This window comes from Malania oleifera, chromosome 2 (assembly GCF_029873635.1).
Source record: "Malania oleifera isolate guangnan ecotype guangnan chromosome 2, ASM2987363v1, whole genome shotgun sequence".
Taxonomy (NCBI): Eukaryota; Viridiplantae; Streptophyta; class Magnoliopsida; order Santalales; family Ximeniaceae; genus Malania; species Malania oleifera.
The window spans coordinates 41591055-41615557 of NC_080418.1; the positions used below are offsets into that span (position 1 = coordinate 41591055).

Below are 24503 nucleotides of genomic sequence, written 5' to 3' on the forward strand. Positions count from 1 at the left end.
ATGCCATCAAGTGATCTTGTTAATATGAACATACACACAAACTTGATAGACACTAAATACCTTGTATTTTTCATTATCAAAAATGAGATAAGACTCAAAAAGTTAACATCAAATATTAAAACAAAACCCCAAAGCCCAAAGCTCAAGTCAAGCCCACACAATACAAGGCCCAGGTATTTAGGTCCCAAATTGGGGATCTGAAAATACAAGTTCCAACCCAAGCCCACCCTAGCATAATTGGGTCCACGTGTCCCAAGTTTGAACCTCGAGTCACTCAGAGCCAACCTAGTGGGTTCACTCGCTTGAGTCAACCTTAACCAAACACCCACTGAGTTGACTCAGAATTAACCGAGTCTGACCTACTGGGTTTGGGGAGAGTTAACTCCCTCGAACCTGATTCAATCCCCAAGTCTAAGTACGAGATGTTTAAAAACAAAAAAAAAAAAGGGGACACATTTGTCATGTTGAAGCATATCTAGGGTTCTTATTTGAGCCCCAGATCTTTGTACAAACCTGCAAAATAGCCACAAAACAAAAAAAAAAAAAGAGAAAAAAAAAAAACATTAGAGGAGAAAAGGAGAAAGAAAGGTGAAGAGAAACGAAACGAAACATATTTAAGGTAGCATCGCAGCTCTAAAAACACTCATAGATCTGAAAACCCGAGGAGAAAAGGGTAATGAAGAGACATTGTAGATCCAAGAGATCGTAGATCTAAGTGAGAGAATAGAGAAAAGAGAGAGGGAGCTATGGGGGGTATGAGAGCACTATAGAAGTAAGGAAGCGATTAGGGATCTAAGAGGTTGCAGATCTAAAGGAGTGAATTAGAAGAATAAAGAAAGAAAATGGGTAGAAACCTTAAGGGAAAGAAAGAATAGAGAGAGAAAAGAGAAAGGGCGCAGAGAAATGAGAGAGAGAGAGAGAGAGAGAGAGAGAGAGAGAACACCGAGGAAGAGAGAGAGATGAGAGAGAAAGAGATTTGAAAAAATGAGAACAAATGGTTTTATATAAAAAGGGTTAGTGGTTGTGAGTCACCACCACGTGGTGACACATGGCACAATCTGGTCCAAGCACCCATTCAACAACGCAACTCAATATGGATTGTCTGATATGTGTTTCTGTGATTGGCTCAGATCACATCACATCAGCAATCCATGTCTCTGAGTTGACATATGGCCCCCCTCCACTCCTTGAACTGGTGGACTCGGATCAGATCGGTTAACCTAGTCCACTTGGAATAAACCGGTTAACCCGGTTCTATGTTTTATTATTTATTTATTCTATTTATTTTGCTTATTATTTTTAATTGAGTTTTTATTTTTAAATTTTTGGAAAATAGTAGAAAAATAAAAAAAAATCCAAAAAAATAAGGTAAACTTTGGAAAAATATACTTGAAGTAAATAAAAATATTTTGAGCTATTTTAACTTAGAAAAATAGAGAAAAATCTTTGAAAACTCCTAGAAATTTTGAAAAACTATTAAAAGTACTGAAAAAATTTTACAAAATTTTGAAAAATATGGGAATATTTTCAAAAGATATTTTTGATGATTCTTTTTTTAGGTGGGTGTGTCATTATGATTTTAAAAAGGGCAAAGGTGTATTTTTAAGCCTCACCTGTATCGGCTCTAAGAGGGGTTTTTATGTCAAGATCCCCTTTATGAAGGTATTATTAGATATTCCTAAGTCACGCCTAGAATTTTAAGTATCGTGTTAATTTTGTATATTTATTCATTTATTTGTTTATTTTAAAAGAAGTTAATTAAAAGGTTATTAAAATAAATTTGAGGATATTTCTTGATTAATTAGGTACTGTTCATAGAATAGGTGTGTAGGGGGTGCGAATACCTTCCCCTTGTATAATTGAACTCCCGATCCCAATCCTAATATATGCAGATCGAGACTACAGCTTCCTTGCCCTAAGTTTAGTCTAGTGACCAATCAAATGAGTAGTAATTATGTTTTCTAACCACACCAAGGAAAAATAGGTTAGTGACAACTCTTAATTCAAAATTTTTTTAAAACCCATATTTTATTCCCTCGCTTCTTCGGGGCACCGCCGCTCCGATTTCGGGACGTCACAACACAAGGTAAAGCATAGAACAAGCAAATGAATTATGTAGATGACAGAAAGTGATTCCAAGCTATTTTCTTGGTAAGATGGTAAATGTCTCTAATATGGATACATTTTTTTTAGAGAAACTATTTATATTTACAACTTGCCCATATTTGTTATGTCTGATGGGGATGTCTAGTTCACTAGTTAATTGTGCAGAACACTTTGGTGACTATTTGATACACATTTAATGTTCGCATTTTATTTACTCCCTCATATGACTACTAGACTAACGTTGTCAATTGCACCTTTGGTAATATACATGCTTCATTGTATGTTTTAAAGGAATGTGAGGTTCATTGGTTATTTGGTAAGAACATTTTTAGTGATTGTTTTGACGCACATCTAATGTTCTTATTGTCTTTCCACCCTTAAAGAATACTACATAGCGAGGTAGTCAATTGCATATCTGGCAATATGCTTTGTTATGTTGGTAAATGTTTAGGCAAATCATTGGAACTTCGTACTTCTCACAACAGAGTTTGTATATCTTATTGAATGATTCATTTTTAGTGCACATTGGGTTGTACTTTCTGCAAGCTTATTAATCTTACTATCATACTGTTGATACTAGCAAGCTTGTTAACCTTATCTCCTATCTATCAAAATTTTGATAATTGCCCTCCCTGATCTACTAAAATTTTGCTTAGTTAACAAATCCATGATATATATCTGATTGTGCAATGGAAAAGCTTACCTCAAGTAATTGAGTAAAATGTAAATCGTAGTTATCTTATATTTAATTAGAGGGACTTTGTAATGACTAACTTGCACTTTTAGTACTACAATGGTCATTTGTTAAAGGAAAAAAAATTGTCTACTTGTGCCATATCTTATCCTTTGCAAACTAGACTTGAAGACTTAGTTTAATTTATAAAATTGCCTTGTAATATGCATATTAACCTAGTTTTGAGTGTGTTAACCATTGCTAGAAATTGTCAGCCCATGAAGGGGAAATGATGAAAACTTTTTTACGTGGTTGAGCATCTACATAATGTTGGGAATGACAATTTAACTAACTTCCTTTACCTCTTGATCATATTTGGTTGTGCATTTTTTTTTTCATAATTTTGCATATGTGGGCGTTTAATTTTAGATTATTAATGAATGTGAAAGTCTATAGATAATGACTCCTACTTCTGTTTCTTCTCCCTTCTCCTTCTTTCATTTGTCTCCCCTGAGTTACATCACATATAGATAATAATGTCCCCGTTTGCTTGCCGTGATGAGCACAACAAATTTTCTTTAATCAATGAATGTGATACCAAGACAAACTTAATCGATGACACAGATTATTATATATAAGAGATAATCCATTTTCGTTTTCAACATCTCCCTACGCTTATAGGATGTATGGATGCGTACCGAGTCTATCAATTATATTTTAGAAACAGTAAAGGGATAGGTGATGAGGGATAACTCCAAGGTCAAATACGAGGTCACAATCACCAATGTCACATACACAAAAGAAAAAACAAACAAAGAAATGAACAATTAACTTTAATAAGGTATTTAAAATTGACCAAGGGCCATAGAAGAAGCTATCTTACTGGTTCAGGATATTAAGTTCCAGCCTGAACACTGCAGGCCGGGTCTCACCAAATGACACCCATTATTGCTACTTCTAAAATCTCTCTCTCTCTCTCTGTGGCACTGTTTACTGAAAAATGTAGAGGACAATAGTGTGTAGTTAGAGAAGAAAGAAAGAAAGATGGAATACTCAAAGGCGGGCGAGAGTACTGATGTGAAAAGGGAAGAACTGGGAAACCAAATAATAGAGAGGCAAAGAAGAGAGATGGAGACGATGAAGGGGTCTGCTTACTCAGAGATAAGGAGTGGCATAGAAGAGCTGTCTAAGCTGCAGGTCAAAGCCACACCATGTGGTGATGATCATCACAAGGCTGCCCATTTCCCCACCATGCCTTTCCTTCATCTCTCGAACCTCCTCATCCAAGTTCTTGGTTCCTCTCTTTCTCTCTCTCTCTCTCTCTCTCTCTCTTACCACAGCTATTTTGTAATATTATTATTTTTAGAATTCTGCTTAGTATTTGTGAGAGTTAATTGCTTGCATATTCCTTATTTTCTTATTAAATATTATTTGAAATTGAGAACTCCCTATATATGGCTCTGCTCTTCACTCTCTGCAGATAAGATAGGCCCAACCATGGCGGTTCTGAGACAAGACATACAACAAAATATTCAGGTATTTTCAAACCCCCTATTGAAAGCATATATCTGTGTGTGTGTGTGTGTGTGTGTGTGTGGGTGTGAATTGATTTACCTCCTTGCTAATCTAATTACAGTCTTCATCCCCCTTTTCAATTTTATCTCATTTGTGGAAAAAAAAAAAACCGACAAAAAAGGTAATACGTATACATTTTTTGTGGACATTTGAAGTGAACTATAAATGGTCTGTAGTAGATTATTCAGTCTCTTACCCATGGGTTCCTTAAAATATCTATTTGGCTGGCCCAAAGTTCCTTGTCAATCATAGTTAAGACTTTCATTGGGTCAGGGAGTTGTACTTATTTCATTGGTTAAGAAAAGTTAAGACATGTTCAATTGTGTAAAATAGTTTATTTGTAGCTTTCATTTTTAAAGATAATATTTTTTTAATTATCTTTTTTACCTTTTTTATTCAAATGTTAGAAAATTAATTTTTTAATGTATAAATATAACATGTTGTAAACAAATCATAAGCCTTGTTAAGTTTTTACCCCAGGGCTAAGCTCAGGTGGTGGAGCGATTTCCAGGGTGTGCCTCTCACGAGGTCAGCAATTAGCCACCCGTGATCGATTCCGCTTTGAGCTCCTGGTTTACCCTCCTCGTGGTGATGTGGGGCCGGATCCACGGGGCGTGGGATTAATCGCTGGCCGGTGCAGTGGACAGTAAAACTGACACTGTTGACGGTAGGCGGATACCCGGACGAATCCAAAAAAAAAATATTAGCTTAGATTTAGAGGGTGGGTGGCATGTTTCCTTTAAGTCATGCCTATAGGTTAGAGAGTCAGCTACCCTCCTCATGGCCCACTATAACTTAAGACATTACGGTTATAAAATAGTACGTCTTGGTTAATTTAATATACATTTGTTGTAATAACAGCGTTTCTATCGAAGGGATTGATTGGATCTCACATTTCCTTATGTCAGAGGTTGGAGATAATATATGAAGGCGACCCTTCAAAATATTCAAATGTGGTTGAGATATTAGAGAAAGAGATGTGTGAAGGCAATTCAAGAAAGCGCACTAGCAGTAGTAAAGCCTTTGTCTGGCTAACAAGGTAAGCAAACCTCTTTTCTTATTTTTTACATTCATCATAAAATAATAAGAATTGTTATATCCTATGTATTATTACCAATCTAATTATACACACACATACATGCGCGCGTATATATGTGTGTCTATATATATATATATCAAACAAATCAACTTTAAATTAACCAAGTAAATTTTTTTAACTGGATATGTATGTGACAAAACTTCACATTCATAGGTCCTACATGCATCATAATGTAATTTTTCAAACCAAGTGTTTTTCTATGCGATTAAACATAGAAAACCCATGCATGACAAAGTTGGAATTATAATTTTGCATTTTAAAAAATATTTTTTATGAAAATTGTGAGAGATGGGTCAAAATAATGGGAGAATTTATTTTTTTAAAACTAAAAATTAATGGTAATTTTATCCTTTTTTTTAAAAAAAAAATTATCAATAAACCTAGCATAATTTTTAATATATATGCGTAAGAACATTATATGTCTTGAAAGTTGAGCTGATTTTATATGTTAGCATCCATGTTAGAGCTCATTTGACTAACTTGTATAATTAGTCCTTAATCTTTGTGTTGGGTTCTATTTTGATCACTCAACTTCAATTCTTTTTTAATTTATGCACTAATGTCCCAATTTCATTAACAAGCAAATAACGAATTGACCAAATGATTGATGTTAATTAAGCTAGCTTATATGCACCCTTAGCTCCAAGTTTCTATTCTTTTGCATTCTCATTTCAATTCTACTAATTACTCAAATGGAGGAGGAAGATAACGAGGGAGGAGGCCTAAAAAAAAAAATTGTACATAATGAGGATTAAGAACATAAACACTCATAATAATCATGAGGAGTTAATTGTTTTATATAATCAGTATAAAAATTGTACATAAACACTATATGCATGTGTCCAATAATCATATGAGGATTAAGAACATAAACACTCATAATAATCATGAGGAGTTAATTATTTTATATAATCAGTATAAAAATAGTAACCCCAAGATGGTCATGTTTAGTACACACAAAGTATACTAGCACAAGGAGTTGGAATTGTACCATTCCCAATAGTCAAGATATACCTATGAAAACCTTGTGGTACAGTCCTACCAATGGTGTGTCCAATTTTATTTAAGACTGTGAACAATAAACTTATATTTTATAAGAATTGATAATCTAATCTTCTATATATTAGTCGTACTCTACACACTAGATCATCTACTATATAGAATAAAAGACACAGATGCATAATCATTGAATAATTAATGTTAGGAAAACATTACTCATAAAGATTCTCATTAAGATGGAATAACTGGAGTTATTAATAAATACTAAAACCGATTACATAAAGCATGTCTTTCAGTATAAATCTCAAACATTAAGTATGTAGTAATAAACAACATTCCTTACATTTTCCATATTCCAAGCCTTTAAGAACAACATTACTGAGATTTACAACCATAACACTAAATTTAGTTATATTAATTGGTGAAAAAAAAATATCGAAAAGAAAAGTGAAAGTGATCTATTTGTTATGCGAAATGCTAATGCTAGAGTAACAATTTCCTTGCCTCTAAATAGAACTCTTCATGTAGATCCAAAGAAGCTATTTTACACGTAACGTCATCTATATCCTTACTTATCCTCATATGCTAAAGCATGTAGGAACTAACTAACCTTCAAAATTGTTGCTCAAGGGGATTCTAATTCAAGATATGTTTGGCAAGATAGCAATACACACTACAAAAACTAGACAATTAGTGACTGATCAAAACCATCACTGATAATCACCAATAGTTACAAATTGTTACTAATAGTAATAATAATGTACATCATTAGTAAATCCTCCTTCATCTCTCAATCTAGCTTGGTTGAACCAAATGGCATCCTCGAGCCACAAGGCTCTCCACTCTGTGAGGATAGGGGAAAGGGTCATCACAATGTACACAACCTTACTACTATTTTATGTATGTAGGTTGTTTTCTTCTATTCAAAACCATGACCAATCAGGAAAAAAATAGAGACTTTACCATTTAAGCCCTACCATCAAATTAGCTACATAGATGATCATAAAGAGTTATTATAGTAAACTCAAAGCAACTCACTGCATATAACCTTAGAGTTGTTTATCTTAATTAAACAAATACTCGAATCCCATCTTAGTAGCTCGAAAATTGGACTTTCCATTTGAATTTGTGTGGATGCTGTCAAAATGAGATGTAAAAAAAAGAAATTGTACTTTTTCGTATAAATCCAAATCAAAGTCTTGAAATTCATGGTACCAAACACAAACAAAGCATAATTTTTAGTAGTTGTTTGTAATTCATCATTGGTAGTTCTTTTCTCATTATCATGGTTGATATATTTAAATTAATAATTTTTTAATTATTTTTTAGATCTATGGATTTTTCCATAGCATTACTACAAAAACTAGTGAAAGATCCTCAAAAGAACATGGTGCAAGCAGTGGAAGAGTCATACAGCACCACTTTGAAACCATGGCATGGATGGATTTCTTCAGCAGCATACAAGGTAATGCATCCCTTTTTACTATTTTTAGAACTTTAATCCACACAACTCACCCATTCACAACTTTTTTACACACTAGTCATACATAAGAAAGTGGTATCCCTAGATTCATTCATTGTTGGTGAATTGGGTTCACACTCCTATATTTTAGCCTTTGGACTATGTGAACAAGGTTGAATAGCAACAAGGATGTGCAATCATTCATTCAAGAAAACTTATTTTATGTACATGCAATATCTTTGCTCCATGAATTTTTTTATGCTATTCTATTTTTAAAAAATACATATATCTAATTGCAGAATATTAAAGGCATGCATTGGTGAAAAGTTATCTAAATGCAATAGATACTCCAATGTATGATTCGATCATGCATATGAGAACTCTAATGCTACTTTATGTTCAATAATAGAGAAAGAGGTTGAAATTAGCTAGGGTTTTGAATAGGAGATCAACCACCATTAGATTTTTTGGAAGTAGTCCCATATAAATCTAAGTTTGATGCACCATAATTTTTAAAAGAAAAATTTATGGGAACAAAATATTATGAAATGCTTCTGTGTCTAGTCAAGCCTTTCTATAGGTTGGTGATGTATCAAATTAGTCTAACAATGTCTCTTATATATGATATGTATCGCATTACTGAGCATGAACTGTATCTCTTTTCATCTTTGGCCATAAAATCCTATATATTTTTTGTACCTTGTAGCTTGTCTATGATATTCTACTTGTTCAATCATTTGGGAGAATGTACGAAATAAATAAAAATGGTAAGAAAGTAAGGAGTTTGCATAAGAGAAGCAAAACAAATATAGGTAGTAAATTAACATGAAGAAGTAACATAATTAACACCCTTCAAACACTTACACTCTCAAAATCGAATTTTAATGAGAAATATAACCAATAAAACAAGAGCATATGTGCAATACATATGTGTACAAGAAGTTAATAAAAACCGTTATAGCAAAAGAAAATGATTTTAAGTGAAGCACATACAAACAAAAAAATTGCATAAATTATGAGCCAAGTACGTTATGAAGCTACGAAATTATTACAACCAAATTTCACAAAAGAAATTAGTTTTCCATCACAATAAACCAATTATTTAAAAAGAAATCGCATGCTTCTTTTTAAAAAGAAAAGAAATGGAATAGATATCAAGCACTTAAATTTAGTTTCATAAAAATCACAATATAAGTTAAAGATGTATTTATGTAACTCTTTAAAAACTAAAAATTATATAAAACAAAAAAATGGAACAAATATTGTGCACTATAATTTTATTTCATATAAAAGGGGGGGGGGGAATCAAAGACACTGTCTTGTTTTTATAATTCTCTAATAAATAAAATGAAAATATTTTTTGTAACTAAACAACCACTTAAGAGTTTCCCAAAGCTTTTAAAAATTTGTTACTTTTCATTGCTTTTTTGCTTCATTTTTGTTTATCTTATTTGTTTCTTAAGTCAATGAGTCTTGGCTAAAGCCCATAGCCTCTCTTTCACTTTCTCTCCCCCACCCCCCTTTCCCGTAGTCTAAGAATGGGCTTCAAGATACATAAAGATGAGAAACAAGGGCATGTTGGATTGCACGATTGAAGATCTTTATGTAAAGGATATAAGTTTAGGATGACACAAAATGGGTGTAGTTGTGATTATCAGATATAGGATGCATAGAGAAATAAGTAAAACAAAAACAAGTAAATGAATCACAACCAAAAAAATAAGAAACAACAAGAATCAACACGAGGATTTACGTGGTTCAGTAAAACCTACATCCATGAAAGCAATCAGCAAAAGAATTTCACTAAGAAATTAGTAAGTACACAATACACTTCATAATGATCTCTTTCTCTTATCTCAAAATAGGCCTAGAACAACATATTTATCGACCCCTCGGAGGTTTCCCCCCAAATACCCGACCACCCCATCGTTCCAATTCAAAATTCAAATTCTTTCTCGCAACCCAGAAGCACTCATCAATGAGAATAGGACACTCTTCGACGAGACATAGAAGACCACTCATTGACTAGTATGGTCACATGTCGACGAGTCTTTACATCTTTGATTTTCGTGCTCTTGGTATCTTAGAACCTCTGAGCTTTTAGGCCTCTCAGTATCTACTCGTCGACGAGCATAGGGCACTCGTCAACGAGTCTCTGTTGTATTTCACCATTTACTCCATATGCTTTTCTTCTTCCTTTTTTTATAAGACCTAAGTATAAGTGCCTCACATAAAAATATAACAATCTCCACCTTGGCGATTATACACCCCTTAGGAGACCTCGAAAAACACATCTGATTGCTCCACCTTGAACTCAGAACACTCAGTGGTTTGTCTCCTTTCTATCACTTGGAGACATGGAGTAAGTTCAAGTAATGCTTGAACTTTTCATTAGTGACCGACTTTGTCAAAATATCTGCTATGTTTTCAGACATGTGAACCTTCTCTAATACTAGCTCACCTGAAGTAATCAACTCCCAAACCATGTGGAACCTCACATCAATATGCTTGGTTATAGCATAGTATACTTGATTCTTCACTAAGGAAATAGCAATCTTACTATCACAATGCAGGAAAACCTCGTCTTACTATAAGCCCAACTCTTTAACCAAACTGGTAAGCCATAACGCTTCCTTTGCAGCTTCGGCAATTGCCATATACTCAGCTTTAGTTGTCGACAATGCAATTAGAGATTGAACCATGGATCTCCAACATATAGGTTCTCCTATAAGGGTAAAAGCATAACCTATCGTAGACCTTTTGTCATCCATATCCCTTGCATAATCAGAATCGATGAACCCTATAACTAAATGATAACCCTGTTGCTTGCCGAACATGATGCTATAATCCTACTTACCCCGCAAGTATCTAGATATCCATTTAACGGCTTCCCAATGTTGTCTTCGTGGGTTAAAGAGAAACTTACTTACCATGCTCATAGCATATTCCAAGTCTAGCCTTGTACACACCATGGCATACATTAAACTCCCCACGATGTTAGCATAGGGGACCTTTGACATGTCCTAGATTTCCTCATCCATACTTGGGCTATTGCAGTAGACAACTTTAAATGACTCGCTAGATGTGTGCACACCGATTTTGCATTGGCGATGCTAAACATTTCAAACACCTTCTTCATATAACTATCCTAAGATGACCATAACCTCCCTATAGTTCTATCACGGCGAATCTCCATCCCATGTATCATCTTGGCTGAACCAAGATCTTTCACATCAAACTCCTTACGCAACCATTCTTTTACTAATTCACCTTAGTTAAATCTTTGGCAACTATCAACATGTCATCAAGGTACAATAACAAGAAAATAAGAGAACCATCATTAAGCCTGTTCACATATACGCAGTAGTCATACTCACACCTTTTGTAGTCAATCTTGATCATATAGGAATCAAATCTTTTATATCACTGCCTTGGAGACTGTTTCAACTCGTAAAGAGATTTCTTCAACTTGTAAACCAAGTTTTCTTTCCTTAATTCAATAAATCCCTCCGGCTGCACCATATAAATCTCTTCCTCCAAGTCATTGTGAAGAAATGTCATATTCACGTCCATTTGCTCCAAATGAAGATCGTAACGGGCTACCGACCCCAACATTATTCTAATTGAAGTGTGTCGGACCACAGGTGAAAAGATCTCATCATATTCTATTCCCTTCTTCCGTGAGTACCCTTTTTCCACCAACTGTGCCTTGAATTTTTCTCCTTCCTTTTCTACAATTGCTTCCTTATTCATAAATACCTATTTGCAGTCTATCGGTCTCTTCCCATCTAGAAGCTTCACCAATTTCCATGTTTGATTTTTATGTAGTGATTCCATCTCTTCAATCATTACATCCCCCACCTACCTTTCATCTATTCATGCACTGTCTCTTGAAATGTAGTTAGATCATTGCAACTGGTAAGAAAAATGTAAGACACTAACTCATCAAACTTATACCTTGGTGGTGGTCTGATATTACGTCTGGATCTCCGTTTAGGAAGATTGTCAACTTACTAGTTTCATGAGTTAGAGCTCCCCGCAACTATAGGACCATGATCATTGCCGTTGCTCTAAGCTTCCAACTCCACCTATATGACATGTTTATCTTTGCCCCAATTTTTTCGCTCCTTATGACAAGTTTGAGTATGCTTCACCATAGCCTTCTCATCAAAGACTACATCTTTACAAATCACCACATTATTTGCCCTTTGATCCCACAACTTATACCCCTTCACACCTTTTTAATATCCCAAAAAGATGTAACGCCGCGATTTTGGGTCAAGCTTAGACCTCTCCTCACTAGACACATGAACATAGGTTGGACATCCAAATACCTTCAATTCGAAGTAGTCTACTGCATTTCCTATCCACACCTCTTCTACCACTTTCCCTTCTAGTGATGCCCTTGGTGATCAGTTTATCAGAAAACAAATTATACTAACTGCCTCAGCCCATAGTTCTTCAATAGCCCTGCATTAAGCCTGAGACATCGAGCTCTTTCAATAAGAGCTCGATTCATCCTTTCAGCCACACCGTTTTGCTGAGGTGTCTGACAAATGGTAAAGTGTCTTTTAATGCTCTGCTGGGCACAAAACTCCATAAACCAAGAATCAGTGTACTTGGTCCCATTGTTCAACCTTAGATATTTGATTCTCCTCCTTGTCTGGTTTTCCACTTCAACTTTCCACAAATTGAACTTGACAAACATATCAGACTTGTGCCACATGAAGCATACCCAAACTTTCCATGAGTAATTGTCAACAAAACTCACATAATACACATGTCCACCTCTTGATGCTACTCTAATCGGGCCCAAAAAATTAGAATTAATATACTCAAGAATACCTTTCGTCTTGTGAACAACTGACTTGAATTTTGCCCAGTTTTGTTTTTCACAAACACAAATCTTGAAAAAGTCCAACAAACATGATTTTATATCTTTTAATAGTTTCTCGTGTAGTTCCTTCATACCATGTAACCCTATATTCCCAAGATGCATATGCCACAATACAGTTTTATCAGACTCAACATCTACGGCTGCAGCTCCACCTACAACAGTAGTTCCCTACAGTGTATAAATATTCCCATCTAACTTTTGTCCTTTCATCATCATCAGATTTCCTTTCCAAACTTTAATAACCCCACCATCATACTTGTAAATGAAACCATTACAATCCATGGTGCTAAGTGATATCAAACTATTCCTTAACTTCGGTATATGTCTTACATTGCTCAAGGTTCTTACAACACCATCAAACATTTTTATCTTAACATTTCCTATGTCAATGATCTTACAAGAAACATCATTACCCATAAGAATTTAACCTGAATTCACTAACTTGTAGGCGCTGAACCACTCCTTCTTTGGAGTCATATGGTAAGAACATGCCGAGTCAAGTATCCATGAGTCTGTAACGTTATCTGACCCTAATGAAACCGAAAGAACATCACCATCACTACAAACTGAACCTCCTTTTTGAACCAAATTCATTGATTTTGAAATTCCTTCATTCTCTTCAGCATTTCCTTACTTCCAATCTGGACACTTTGGTTTACCATGCCCCTTTTTATCGTATTTATAACACCGGATATCGTTTTTCTTCTTGGATTGATTATGGGATTTCTTACTTGAGCCACTCTTAAACTTTCCTTTGTCATGTTTATTGTGACCTTTCACCATAAGTCCTTCTCCTTCATCACATATTTTCGTCCTTTGATGAAAATTCAGTAAGGCACTTGTCACCTCCTCTAAATCAATAGTCTATTTTCCCCATATAAGAGTGGTAACTAGATTTTCATAAGTATGAGTCGATGACAAGGAGTTTAGTAACATCAAAGCCTTATCATCTTCATCAAATTTAACATAAACCCGTCTCAAATCACTTATGATTTGATTAAAGGCATTGATATGTTGATTTAAGTTTAAAAATTTAACCATCTTAAGTCAATAAAGACGCTGCTTAAGAAAAAGTATATTATTGAGTTATTTGGACATGTACCGGCTTTCTAACTTTCATCATACAGTCACTGGATAATCCTCCTCCATCACATGATAGAGCACTTCGCAAGCCAAACACAATCGTATTATAGAAGGAGCCTTTCCTTCCAATTCTTTCCAAGTTGCCTAATCTATTCCATCCAGTTGAATGCCAAGTAGAGGCTTAGTCATTCCTTGTTGCACAAGTATATCCTTAACTCTCCTCTGCCACAAACCAAAATTTTTTATTCCATCCAATTTGACAATGTCAAATCCTGCAGAAGATAATCTTGATGCCATGACAACAATCGCTCTGATAACAATTTGTCGTGATTATTAGATATACGATGCAAAGAAGATTATGTAAAACACAACTGGTAAATGAAACATGACCAGAAAAAAAAAACAAAAAACAAAAAGCAAATATCAACATAAGGATTTACGTGGTTCATCAAAGCCTGCATCCACGGAAACAATCAACACGAGAATTTCACTAAGAAATTAGTAAGTACACAATACACTTCACAATGATCTCTCTCTCTCTCTTGTCTCCAAATATGCCCAAAAAAACATATTTATCTACCCCTCAAATGTTTCCCTCCAAATACCCAACCACTTCAATGTTCCAATTCAAAATTCAAATTCTTTCGCGCAGCCCATATTCACTTGTCGACGAGAACAAGAAACTCATTAATGAGACATTGAAGACCACTTGTCAACTAGTATGGTCACTTGTCGATGATTCTTTACATCTCTGATTTCCCTTCTCTTATTATCTTAGAACCTCTGAGCTTTTGGGCCTCTCAATATCTACTTGTCAACAAGCATAAGGCACTCGTCGATGAGTCCTCGCTGTGCTGCACCATTTGCACTATATGCTTTTCTTCTTGCTTTGTTTACGAGACCTAAGTATAAGAGCCACACATACAAATGTAACAGATATCATAAACTTTTCATTGCGCTCAAGTCTTACTTAGCATAGGCACCAAGATGACATACCAAGTTTCCGTTATTTCTATTTTATTATGATGGACTAGATTTTTATGTGCCGTCGATGTATTTTTATATTTTTCACATATTTTGATTTAGTTTCATGTTACTATTGTGAGACCTTACAAATAAAGGTTTGTAATTTTGTATGGGGACTTTCAATATGATTATTAATTTCCCGTTTCTCCTATATTTTTATTCTCTTTTCTTTTGTCCATTCTTTTCTTTGTTTTTCACCCTTTCTTCTATTTTCTTTATCATTCTATTTTGATTCACATCAAAGTGAAAGTCTTGAAAATTCATCCATTTTTGCTCTTTCTTATGGAAATTCCCTATTCATCAAGATGTTTTTGTTATTCCTTCATTTCAATCCCAAATACATCTTCTTTTCCCCGAATATCAACCCTAAATCCCTAGTCCATAACACTTGTACTAGGCCCTCTTCATCCCATCCCCTCGCTAAAAAAGAAGAACCATTTCTCATAAAAAAAATATATATATATATTATCCCAATAAAAGTTTGCCTTCTTTTGTGATTTATCATAACCTTAGTTAAAACTAGGATGCAATCCCATTTTATTTTATTTTTTAAACAATCACTTTATAGTTTTTAAAGAATATAGAAGTGTTCATTTAGCTGTTGACATGCTAGTCATTGTTAATGTTGATTGCCCACAATTGAGTTATATCATTCCAAGTATCATTCATTGCCTTAACATACCATTACAATAAAAATCGCTTATCATTACTTCCATCACCACAAAGTTTCTACACATCTTCTTAATGTTTGAATATATCATTTTTTATCAATCATTGAGCTCACTGGTGGATTTAGTCATCATTAAGTGCTATGTGCCATCATCCATCTGCATTGATGCCATTTATATTATTTTGGGTACAAAATAACCCTTCAATCACATTGCAACAAGTGGCTTTCAATGGTATAGTGAAGTTTTTTTGCTTGTCAAATCTAGGATTCTAAATAACTATATTTTCTCACCCTCCCCCCCCCCCCCCAATCCAATGGAGAGGCAAGAGTACTCTTCTTAATCCTAAACCCTTATCATTGCACAAAACACCTCCATAATTCTAAATTTGCATGAGATCCTATAAGCCATCATAGGTCTCTGAGGATTTTCCTTCTTGATTATAGGTGTTCACTAGGGAAGCTATTGGTATGTAAACTGAATTTTGCATTAGCATAATCTAAGCTACCGCTATCATTTATTCAGATTTGATTAAAACCATTACTAAAAATATAAAGTATGTAAAGGGGTTCTTTTTTTCATTACAACAAATGAATTTTTATAGTCCACGCCAAACTAATCTTGCCTTAGTTAATATAGGTTAAATGTTTAAACTAGTTGATCCAGCTGTAATCGAACTAGCTTGAACAAATTTGAATTGGTTAATAAATGTATTAGATTTGTAGTTGTGCTTTTAAGGCTCATAACACTACTTCTAAAGTTTTTCATACTCTTGTGGCTATCTTCGCCCAAGTATGCCTCTTTATTTGAATATAGGGTCTAGTATTTCATCAGATCCTATAATTTTAAATTGGCTTTATACTCTTAGAACAATTTATTAGCTACTATGCTTGCAATTCCTATTCAGTTTTTGGACATACCTTTAATCCCACAATCACTCATTTTGCAAGTTATTTGTTAAGCTATTCTTATTAATTTTTTGTTCTCTATGTCTATGTTAGTTTAGTTTATATTTTAATTGCATGTTCCTACTTTGCTTTTGTTGTGGGATAAGATCAGTAGGACTGCTCTTTCAACCTCCGTAAACCTGAGAAAGGGAAAGGAAGAAAGGGCTTGGAGGACCCAGGGTGTACTCCGGGGGATTGCTCCAATGCCTAAGTAAGGAAAATGCTTCAGGGAGAGTAAATGCAATAGTAAGAATGGGAGTTGAATTACTTACCTTGGCCTCTTCCCTGTGTCCCTTCTTATAGGGGCTAGAGTTGATCCTTGAGTTGATTTATCTTTATGGTGCGGGGGCGTGAATTGCTCTCGAGTCATAAAGTGTCCGCGTGCATCACTCCAACCGTTTAAGGTGCCAGCATGGATCTCTCCTCCTCTTTATTAGGTTGGAGTTGATTACTCTCACCTGCAGGTTGGACTTGGGGAGTGATGACTATGTGTTGACTTCCTCTTATAAACTGATATATTTTGGGCACATCAGTTGTCCCCCCCTTAGTTTCAAATCTCTAAAAGGAATTTTGATAGTTTTCGTGTCCTCTTCTTATATATACTAATCATTATGCCCTTATCTTCAAAAATATTTTTTTTGTTTGGAAGTATATGTTGCTCGACTGGCTAACTCTAACCTAGTTCAGCTGACCTAAGTAGACAGTGGGTTTCGAACGGCTTGCTGAGTTGAGCAGGGTGGTGCAATGTTTCCAAGCCAAACTGAGAGAGGACACCTGATCCAAGCCATTAATGGGGTTTAGATGGCTTATCGAGCTCGACCGAGAGAGGATGGCTGATCCAAGATGTAATGGTGTTTAGATGACTTATCGAGCCGGCCCTGATAGGGTTTTGCTGATCCGAGCTATAGTGGCACGCAGCTTATGCCGAGCTGGTTGTCCCCTTCTTGAGGACCTGTGTCAGGTAGATATCCCCGAGCGACTCAGCTTGCTAATTCGTGCCTGATGGATCATCCTGACCAGATTCTAGTGAGCTACTCTTTGGAGCATTTTTGGCCAAGTTGCTGCTCGAGACATTTTTGCCAAGTTGCTGCTCAGGGAATTTTGGGTGAGAAGGTTCTGTCGAGCTGCTCTCTGGAGCAATCTTTGCTGAGGTATTGCTCCGAGGCTTTTTACTGAGTAGGTTTTTTCCAAGCTGCTCTCTAGCACAATCTTTGCTGAGCTGTTGCTTCGAGGCTTTATGTCAAATAGGTTTTATTGAGTTGTTCTCTAGGGCAATCTTTGCCAAGTTGTTGCTTTGTGGCATCTTAGTCACACAATGAACTATGCTCATTTGCTAGGCGATCATGTGGCCTTACGAGTTGTGCTTATCAATTTGGCCTTATCTGCCTAATGAGCTGTGCTTATTTGTTGAGCTATGTGGTGGCCTCATGAGTCGTGCTCGTCAGCTAGGCCTATTATGCCTGATGAGCTATGCTCATTCGCTGGCCTGTTTGGTGGCCTCACGAGTCATGCTCGTCATTTGGGTCTGTTCTACCTAATGAGCTGTGCTCATTTCTTAGGCAGCTGCATGGCCTTATAAGTCATGCTCGTCAGTTGAGCCTTACTTTCTTGATGAGCTGTGCTCATTTATGGGGCTGTCGATCTAACCACCTTCAATTTGGCCTCATCTGCCTAATGAGCTGTGCTCATTTTTGGGGGTGTCAGTCTGATGCGTTTTTGAAGTGACGTTGTAGTTTTTTCGCGACATCTTCTTTCCTACAAAAGAGTAATGAATGCATGTTAAATCGGATGGATCTCAGGAAGTCACGAGTTCTTGGAATTAGCACCACGTCAACATATGTACAAGGATTTTTCATATCTTTTCCCTCAAGATGCACATCCCTTTTCTACAGCCAAGCCTCCTTGAGATGCCAACTTCCTGGGGGATTCGTGCAGGTTTTTCTCTATAAAGGTGTGGGCTCCTTCATTTGCTTCTCATCTCACCCAAAGGGTTCCTTCTTTTTGCTAGGTACGCTCTACTTCAACCCCTTTCCTTGGTTGTTTTTCTCAGCTTTTGTGTTGAATTGTAGATTTTTTTTGCTCTTCATGTTCTTCAATGTTCTTGTTAGAACTTTGCCTGTTTGATCTATTTTTGCATAGTATCTGTCTTGTTTTTATGCAAAGTCTATCTGTTTGATCTTGTTTGGCACATTCTCTTCCTTGTTTTTGTGGGAGGCTCGCCTATTTAATCTGTTTGCATAAATTATTTGTGTCGTTTGTTCCACATTTTGGTTTTTTGATGGAGTCTTCCTCGCACCCAGCAAGGGCTTTGGCCATATTAAGGAGTGCTCGATGTGACTTGTCTTCCTCCGATATACAAAATGTTCGGTACTTTTTTGTTTTTCCTACAAACATTATTATTAGGCTACCCACCAGCTCAGAGTCGACCCTTGATCCGGGCCCCAGTGAGCTTTTCTTGTACATAGACTACCTAGACTTAGGTCTTAAACTTTATTTTCCCTCCTTTCATTTCTGATGTACTACGTTTTTACTGCATAGCCCCCTCACAGCTTGTTCCGAACTCCTACCTTTCTTTTGTTGCTTTGCCATTCTCCTGCTTAAACAAGGTTATCAGCCCACCTGGCCTCTCTTTGGAAGTTGCTTCCAAATGAGGACGCACTCGGTAGAGAAGGAACTTTACTATTTCAACTCTTTGTCTGGCTATAAACTCTTTACTTCGGACAGTTCTTCTATACACAATTGGAAGTACCGGTACTTCTTTGTGTCCGAGGAGTTGAATTATACCGGCTCTAACGTTTGGTCTACTCCTTTTGATGGTGACATTTTCTCCCCTTTATTTATTTATTGCATATGCAGGGACTATGTGTAGGGTACCATATTGCTTACCTGTTTCTTTTTTTCCTCTTTCAGCTCGGGTGCATCATATTCATCCGAGGCTCTCTCCTGGCCAGCAAGCCATGTTGAAAGAGCTATGAGCCCTTTGTCAGTAGGGGATAGTCCCTCACGAGAAGCTGCTCAAGGAGCGAGTCCCTGTGCAGTGGGGATAGTCCCTGTTTCCCCAAGTCTTATCTTGCCTTTGATTTCTATATATAGATATATCCAAATATTTATGTTGTTCTTGGTATTCTTACCTCCTCTTCTACCTTTACAGATAAGGATTTTAAGAAGTATGAATCTCTCATGGGGGAAACCAAAAAGCGAAGGGCAAGCAGGAGTAAGAAGAAGAGAAAGGAGCTTGAAAGAGAGTCATATCAAAGGGAAGTGATCATTGTAGGTAACAGTGAGGCTCTTGCTGTAGAGAACGTTGCAGTAGCGCATCCCCTAATCCCTATGGTTTATAATAAGGCAATTTTCCATAAGCCGACTCGTTCTGCTCCGGTGCTGCACAGGGCAGTCCATGTGGAAGATTTTGTGCAGGCCCAATGTTCTCTAGCCAACATCCTTTAGGCAAAGATCCGGCACACCACCTACTAGGCATCTGTTTAATTCATGCTTTTTGACTATGCTTTTCCTTTTCTCCTTGGAGGTTTTTAACCTGTTCTTCCCTTTCTTTGTTCTCAGTTAGCGACGATGTCCTTGGCACAAGAAGAGAAGGTTGCCGAGATGTATCAGCAGACCTTGGATGCCAGGGAAATATATGTTGTTGCCCAGAATGAGCTCCATGATGCTGAGATACATGAGCGGTCCCTTCAGACAGAGATCAAACATATCCGAAGGGAGGAGGTACCTATTGCTGCAGCTACTGCTGCTGCTGATGCTGCCTGAGCTGCAGTAAGGGAGTATAAGGATTCAACACGGTTTGTCATGGACACTATCAAAACTTATAGAGCAGGATTCAAAAGGTACTGAGAGCAGGTGAGGACTATGCACCCTAACCTTCCCTTGGATGGTGTGTGTTCACACGCGTATGGCCATGAGAATCCTAACTCCGTGGCAGAGATGGACGAGGAGGAGGAAGAGGAAGTTGGAGAGGGGAGCAAAGCAAGCTGATCTGCTGAACAATTTTATTTTATTTTTATTCAACATGATGCAATGCATTTTTCAGTTTATTAATGGTACAACTGTTGTATTGGAAATTTTACTACTTCGTTGTACGATACATTCAAGAGTAATATTTTTTTAGCATATCAGAGTTCCATGTATTTTTAATCTTCTTTTCCTCTATGTCCTCTAATTTGTATGTCCCTAGTTTTATTTTCACTATAACCCGATATGGTCCCTCCCAGTTCAGTTTTAGCTTGTGTGGCCCTGGTTCTTGTGGGCTAGTTCACGTCTTCCTGAGGACCAAGTCTCCAAGTTGGAAGTTCCGCACTCTTATGTGAGTGTTAAAGTACTTCACAACCCTTTGTTGGTATGCTGTGATTTTTAGGCTTGCCTGTTCTTGTCTCTCTTCTAGCAAGTCTATCTCTGCCCTAAGCTTTTCATTATTGTCCTACTCATTAAAGTATTGCCTTTGCCAAAAGTAGATCCCCACTTCTACAGGGATGACAACTTCTACACCAAATGTGAGCATAAATGGGGTTTCCCCTATCACTACTCGTTGGGTTTCCCCTTCAATTGTATAGTATCGTTCGGTTCATGTTTTCCACTAGGGGTGTGCCACTGATGCAAACAGGAGTTTAATGGACAGGTTAGAACAGAATTTTCTGAAGCACTCATTGTCGAACTGTCTTCCTTGGTAAGTGACTATAGCCAGTGGGATTCCAAACTAACAAACCACTGTTGTCCAAATAAATCGCGTTATGTTTCGCTCGGCTATGTGGATCAAGGCTTTGACCTCTACCCTCTTAGTGAAGTAATCAATTGCCACCAATAGGAACTTCCTTTGGCCGGTGGCTAGAGGTAGAGGTCCCAAGATGTCTAGTCCCCACTGAGTGAAAGGACAACGACTGGTTAAAGGGGAAAGAAGATTAGATAGCACATAAGGTACTTCCGTGCACCGCTAGAACTGTCACACCGTTTGACGAACTTGATCACGTCCTTCCTTATTGTGGGCTAGAAAAATCCTTGCTGAAAAGCCTTGTGACCTAGAGCCCTACTGGCTAGATGGTTTCCACATACCCCTTCGCGGATTTCCCTTACTACGTACTCTCCTTCTTTATACTCATACATCAAAGGTATGGCAATTTTAAAGATCGTCTGTATAGCTCCTTGTTTATTAGTGTGTACCTTGCTACCTTCCTTCTCAACTTTAGATACTCCTTCTTGTCCTCTAGTAAGGATTTGTCGTAGAGGTATTATCGTAGAGGCGCCTTCCAGTCCCCTTCATTGATTTTAGAATCCAGCAAGTTAACATTGCCCTCTTCATATAAGAGTTTTCCAACTTGCTCTAGGTAAATAACATCTCTCCATTCCAAGCTAGTGGCTGAGGCTAATTTCACAAGGGCATCAACCTTGATTTTCTCAGCTCTTGGCACGCATTCTATATTTGAAATGAATGAATTCCTTTGCATATTCTTAGGCCTTGGCAAGATACTTCTTCATTCTCTAATCCCTAGCCTCAAATTCTCCTTTCATCTACTTTACCACCAACTGAGAATCACTTGATACCTTAATCTGTGCTACCCCTAGTGCTTCTTCTAGGCGTAGTCCTGCGAACAAAGATTCATACTCAGTGTCATTGTTTGTCGCTGAGAACTCCAACTTTAGTGCATAAAGAGTCTTGGTACCATCTGGTGTCGTGAGGATAAAACCTGCTCCTCCTCTAGCTACATTAGATGACCCGTTAACGTGTAGTGTCCATACGTCCGACTTTCCTGCTATCTCGAGGGGTCTTTCAACTGTGAAGTCGGCTAGCACCTGAGCCTTGACAACAGGCCTTGGTAAGTATTGTATGTTGAACTCGCCCAATTCAATGGACCACTTCATCATCCTCCCCGAACTCTCCTGCCACTGAAGAATCTACCTCAATTGTAGGTTGGTCAGCATAATTACCTTGTGTGCCTGAAAGTAAGGCCTTAACTTTCGTGTGGCACAAATAATGGAGAAGGCCGCCTTTTTAGCTGTACTGTAATTCTTCTCGGCTCCACTCAGCACATTGCTAGTATAGTATATGGGTTTATGTTGTCTGCCTTCTTCTCAAACTAGGATCAAGCTGACCACATTTGAAGTTGAAGCTATGTATAAGTAGAGGTCTTCTCCTATCTTCACCTTTATTAATAGAGGTGGAGGGTCGAGATACTGTTTGAGTTGTTCGAAGGATTTATTCTATTCCTCCCCCCATTCAAATCCTCCTTTCTTCCTTAGTGCCTTGAAGAAGGGTAGGCCTTTGTCCTCTGAGCAGGAGAGAAATCTACTGAGGGAGGCTATCCTTCATGTCAATATTTGGATCTCTTTCTTCGTCCGCGGGGCCTCCATCTCTAGTAGTGCCCTTATTTTGTCTGAGTTGGCTTCTATCCCTCAGTGTGTCCCCATAAAACAAAGAAACTTTCCTGCCGAAACACCAAACACGCACTTCGAAGGGTTTAGCTTCATTTGGTACCTGCGCAACAGCTCAAACATCTCCCTCAGATCTTTGCAGTGTCCCCCCCTCTACTTTTAAAATTTTCACCAACATGTCCTCTACGTATGCCTCCATATTTTTTCCGAGCTAGTCTTTAAATATCCTATTCACCAATGTCTGATACATGGCCCCTACATTTTTTAGTCCGAAGGGCATTACTCGGTAACAATATAGCCCTATTTTGGTGATAAAGGATGTTTTCTCTTCATCATCTTGATGCATTGGGATTTGATTGTATCTCGAGTAAGCATCCATGAAGATGAGAAGTTCATGGTTAAATTCACTAGCTGATCAATTCGGGGAAGGGGGAAGCTATCCTTCGGGCATGCCTTATTTAGGTCAGTGAAATCTATGCAGGTGCGCCATTTTCTATTTGGCTTCCTTACTAGAACCACGTTGCTTAGCCACTATGGATAGTTAACCTCCCTGATGAACTTCGCTTGCACTAGCTTTGTCACCTCTTCATCAATTACCTTGATTTGCTCCATCACGAAGCTCTTTTTCTTTTGTTTCATAGGTCAGTGGTTGGGATCAACTTGCAACCTGTGCTCTATGATCGCTAGGTCAATACCCGACATATCTTCAGCTGACCAAGCAAACACGTCTACAAATTTTCCCAAAAGTTCGCTTAGTTCTGCTCTCAAGGTGTTAGGTAGGCGGCTCCCGATCTGCACACACCTCTCATGTTTGCCTTTTAGGGGTACCCATGTGATGTCTTCATCCACCGTATTGATTTTAGGGTATTACCCCCTCACCTCCAAGTCTTCTACAGTTGAGGTCTCCCAGGCTTCGGTTTTCCCTTTTAGGGCCATTACGTAGCAGTTCTGAGCTACTGCTTGGTCTCCCTTGACCACCCCAGTCCCGTGCGGGGTTAGGAATTTCATCTTGAGGTGGTATGTTGATGTTATGGCCCGAACCACATTAAGAAAGGGCTGACCTAGTATGATGTTGTATACTGATGGCTGGTCGAGAACCAAGAATTTCGTTAAGGAAGTAAGTTGTTGTGGGGTTGTTCCCATTGTTACCGGTAGTGTGATTGTTCCCATGGGATGAACTACGTCCCCACCGAAACTGACCAAGAGGGTTAAGATTGGTTTGAGTCGTTCCTTGCCGATCTTCATTTCTTCGAGCACCGACCATAACATAACGTTGGCCGAGCTCCCGTTATCTATCAATACACATCTTACTTTGTAATTTTCCACCAGGAGGGAGAGTACTAGGGCGTCGTCGTGTGATTGTTGCACTCCTTCTTTGTCTCTGCTGTCAAAGATGATAACCTCGTCTTGTTTATTCCTTTTGCTGCTTGGTTCCCCATTCTCCACCGAGAGTATCTTCTTAGCATATCTTTTGCAAGCACCTCTGCTGTCTCCGCTACTAGTGGATCCTCCAAAGATCACTGCAATTTGCCTTATGATTTGTTCTTTCTTCTCATCCCCATTTTTCTGTTCGCAAGGTTCTCCACGTCG

General features: G+C 37.5%; 1 protein-coding gene across 4 annotated transcripts in view; it reads left to right on the forward strand.

The window, feature by feature from the left end:
* Positions 1-3605: 3605 nt before the first annotated feature.
* Positions 3606-24503, forward strand: part of LOC131148669 (glycolipid transfer protein 3) — a 45559-nt gene continuing 24661 nt past the window's right edge. For all 4 annotated transcript variants that reach the window (XM_058098536.1, XM_058098534.1, XM_058098535.1 and 1 more), the window contains exons 1-4: positions 3606-4073; positions 4260-4315; positions 5263-5393; positions 7782-7917. In XM_058098536.1, coding sequence (XP_057954519.1) covers positions 3824-4073; positions 4260-4315; positions 5263-5393; positions 7782-7917 — 573 coding nt within the window. In that variant the 5' untranslated portion in view covers positions 3606-3823. The remainder of the gene's footprint in view (positions 4074-4259; positions 4316-5262; positions 5394-7781; positions 7918-24503) is intronic.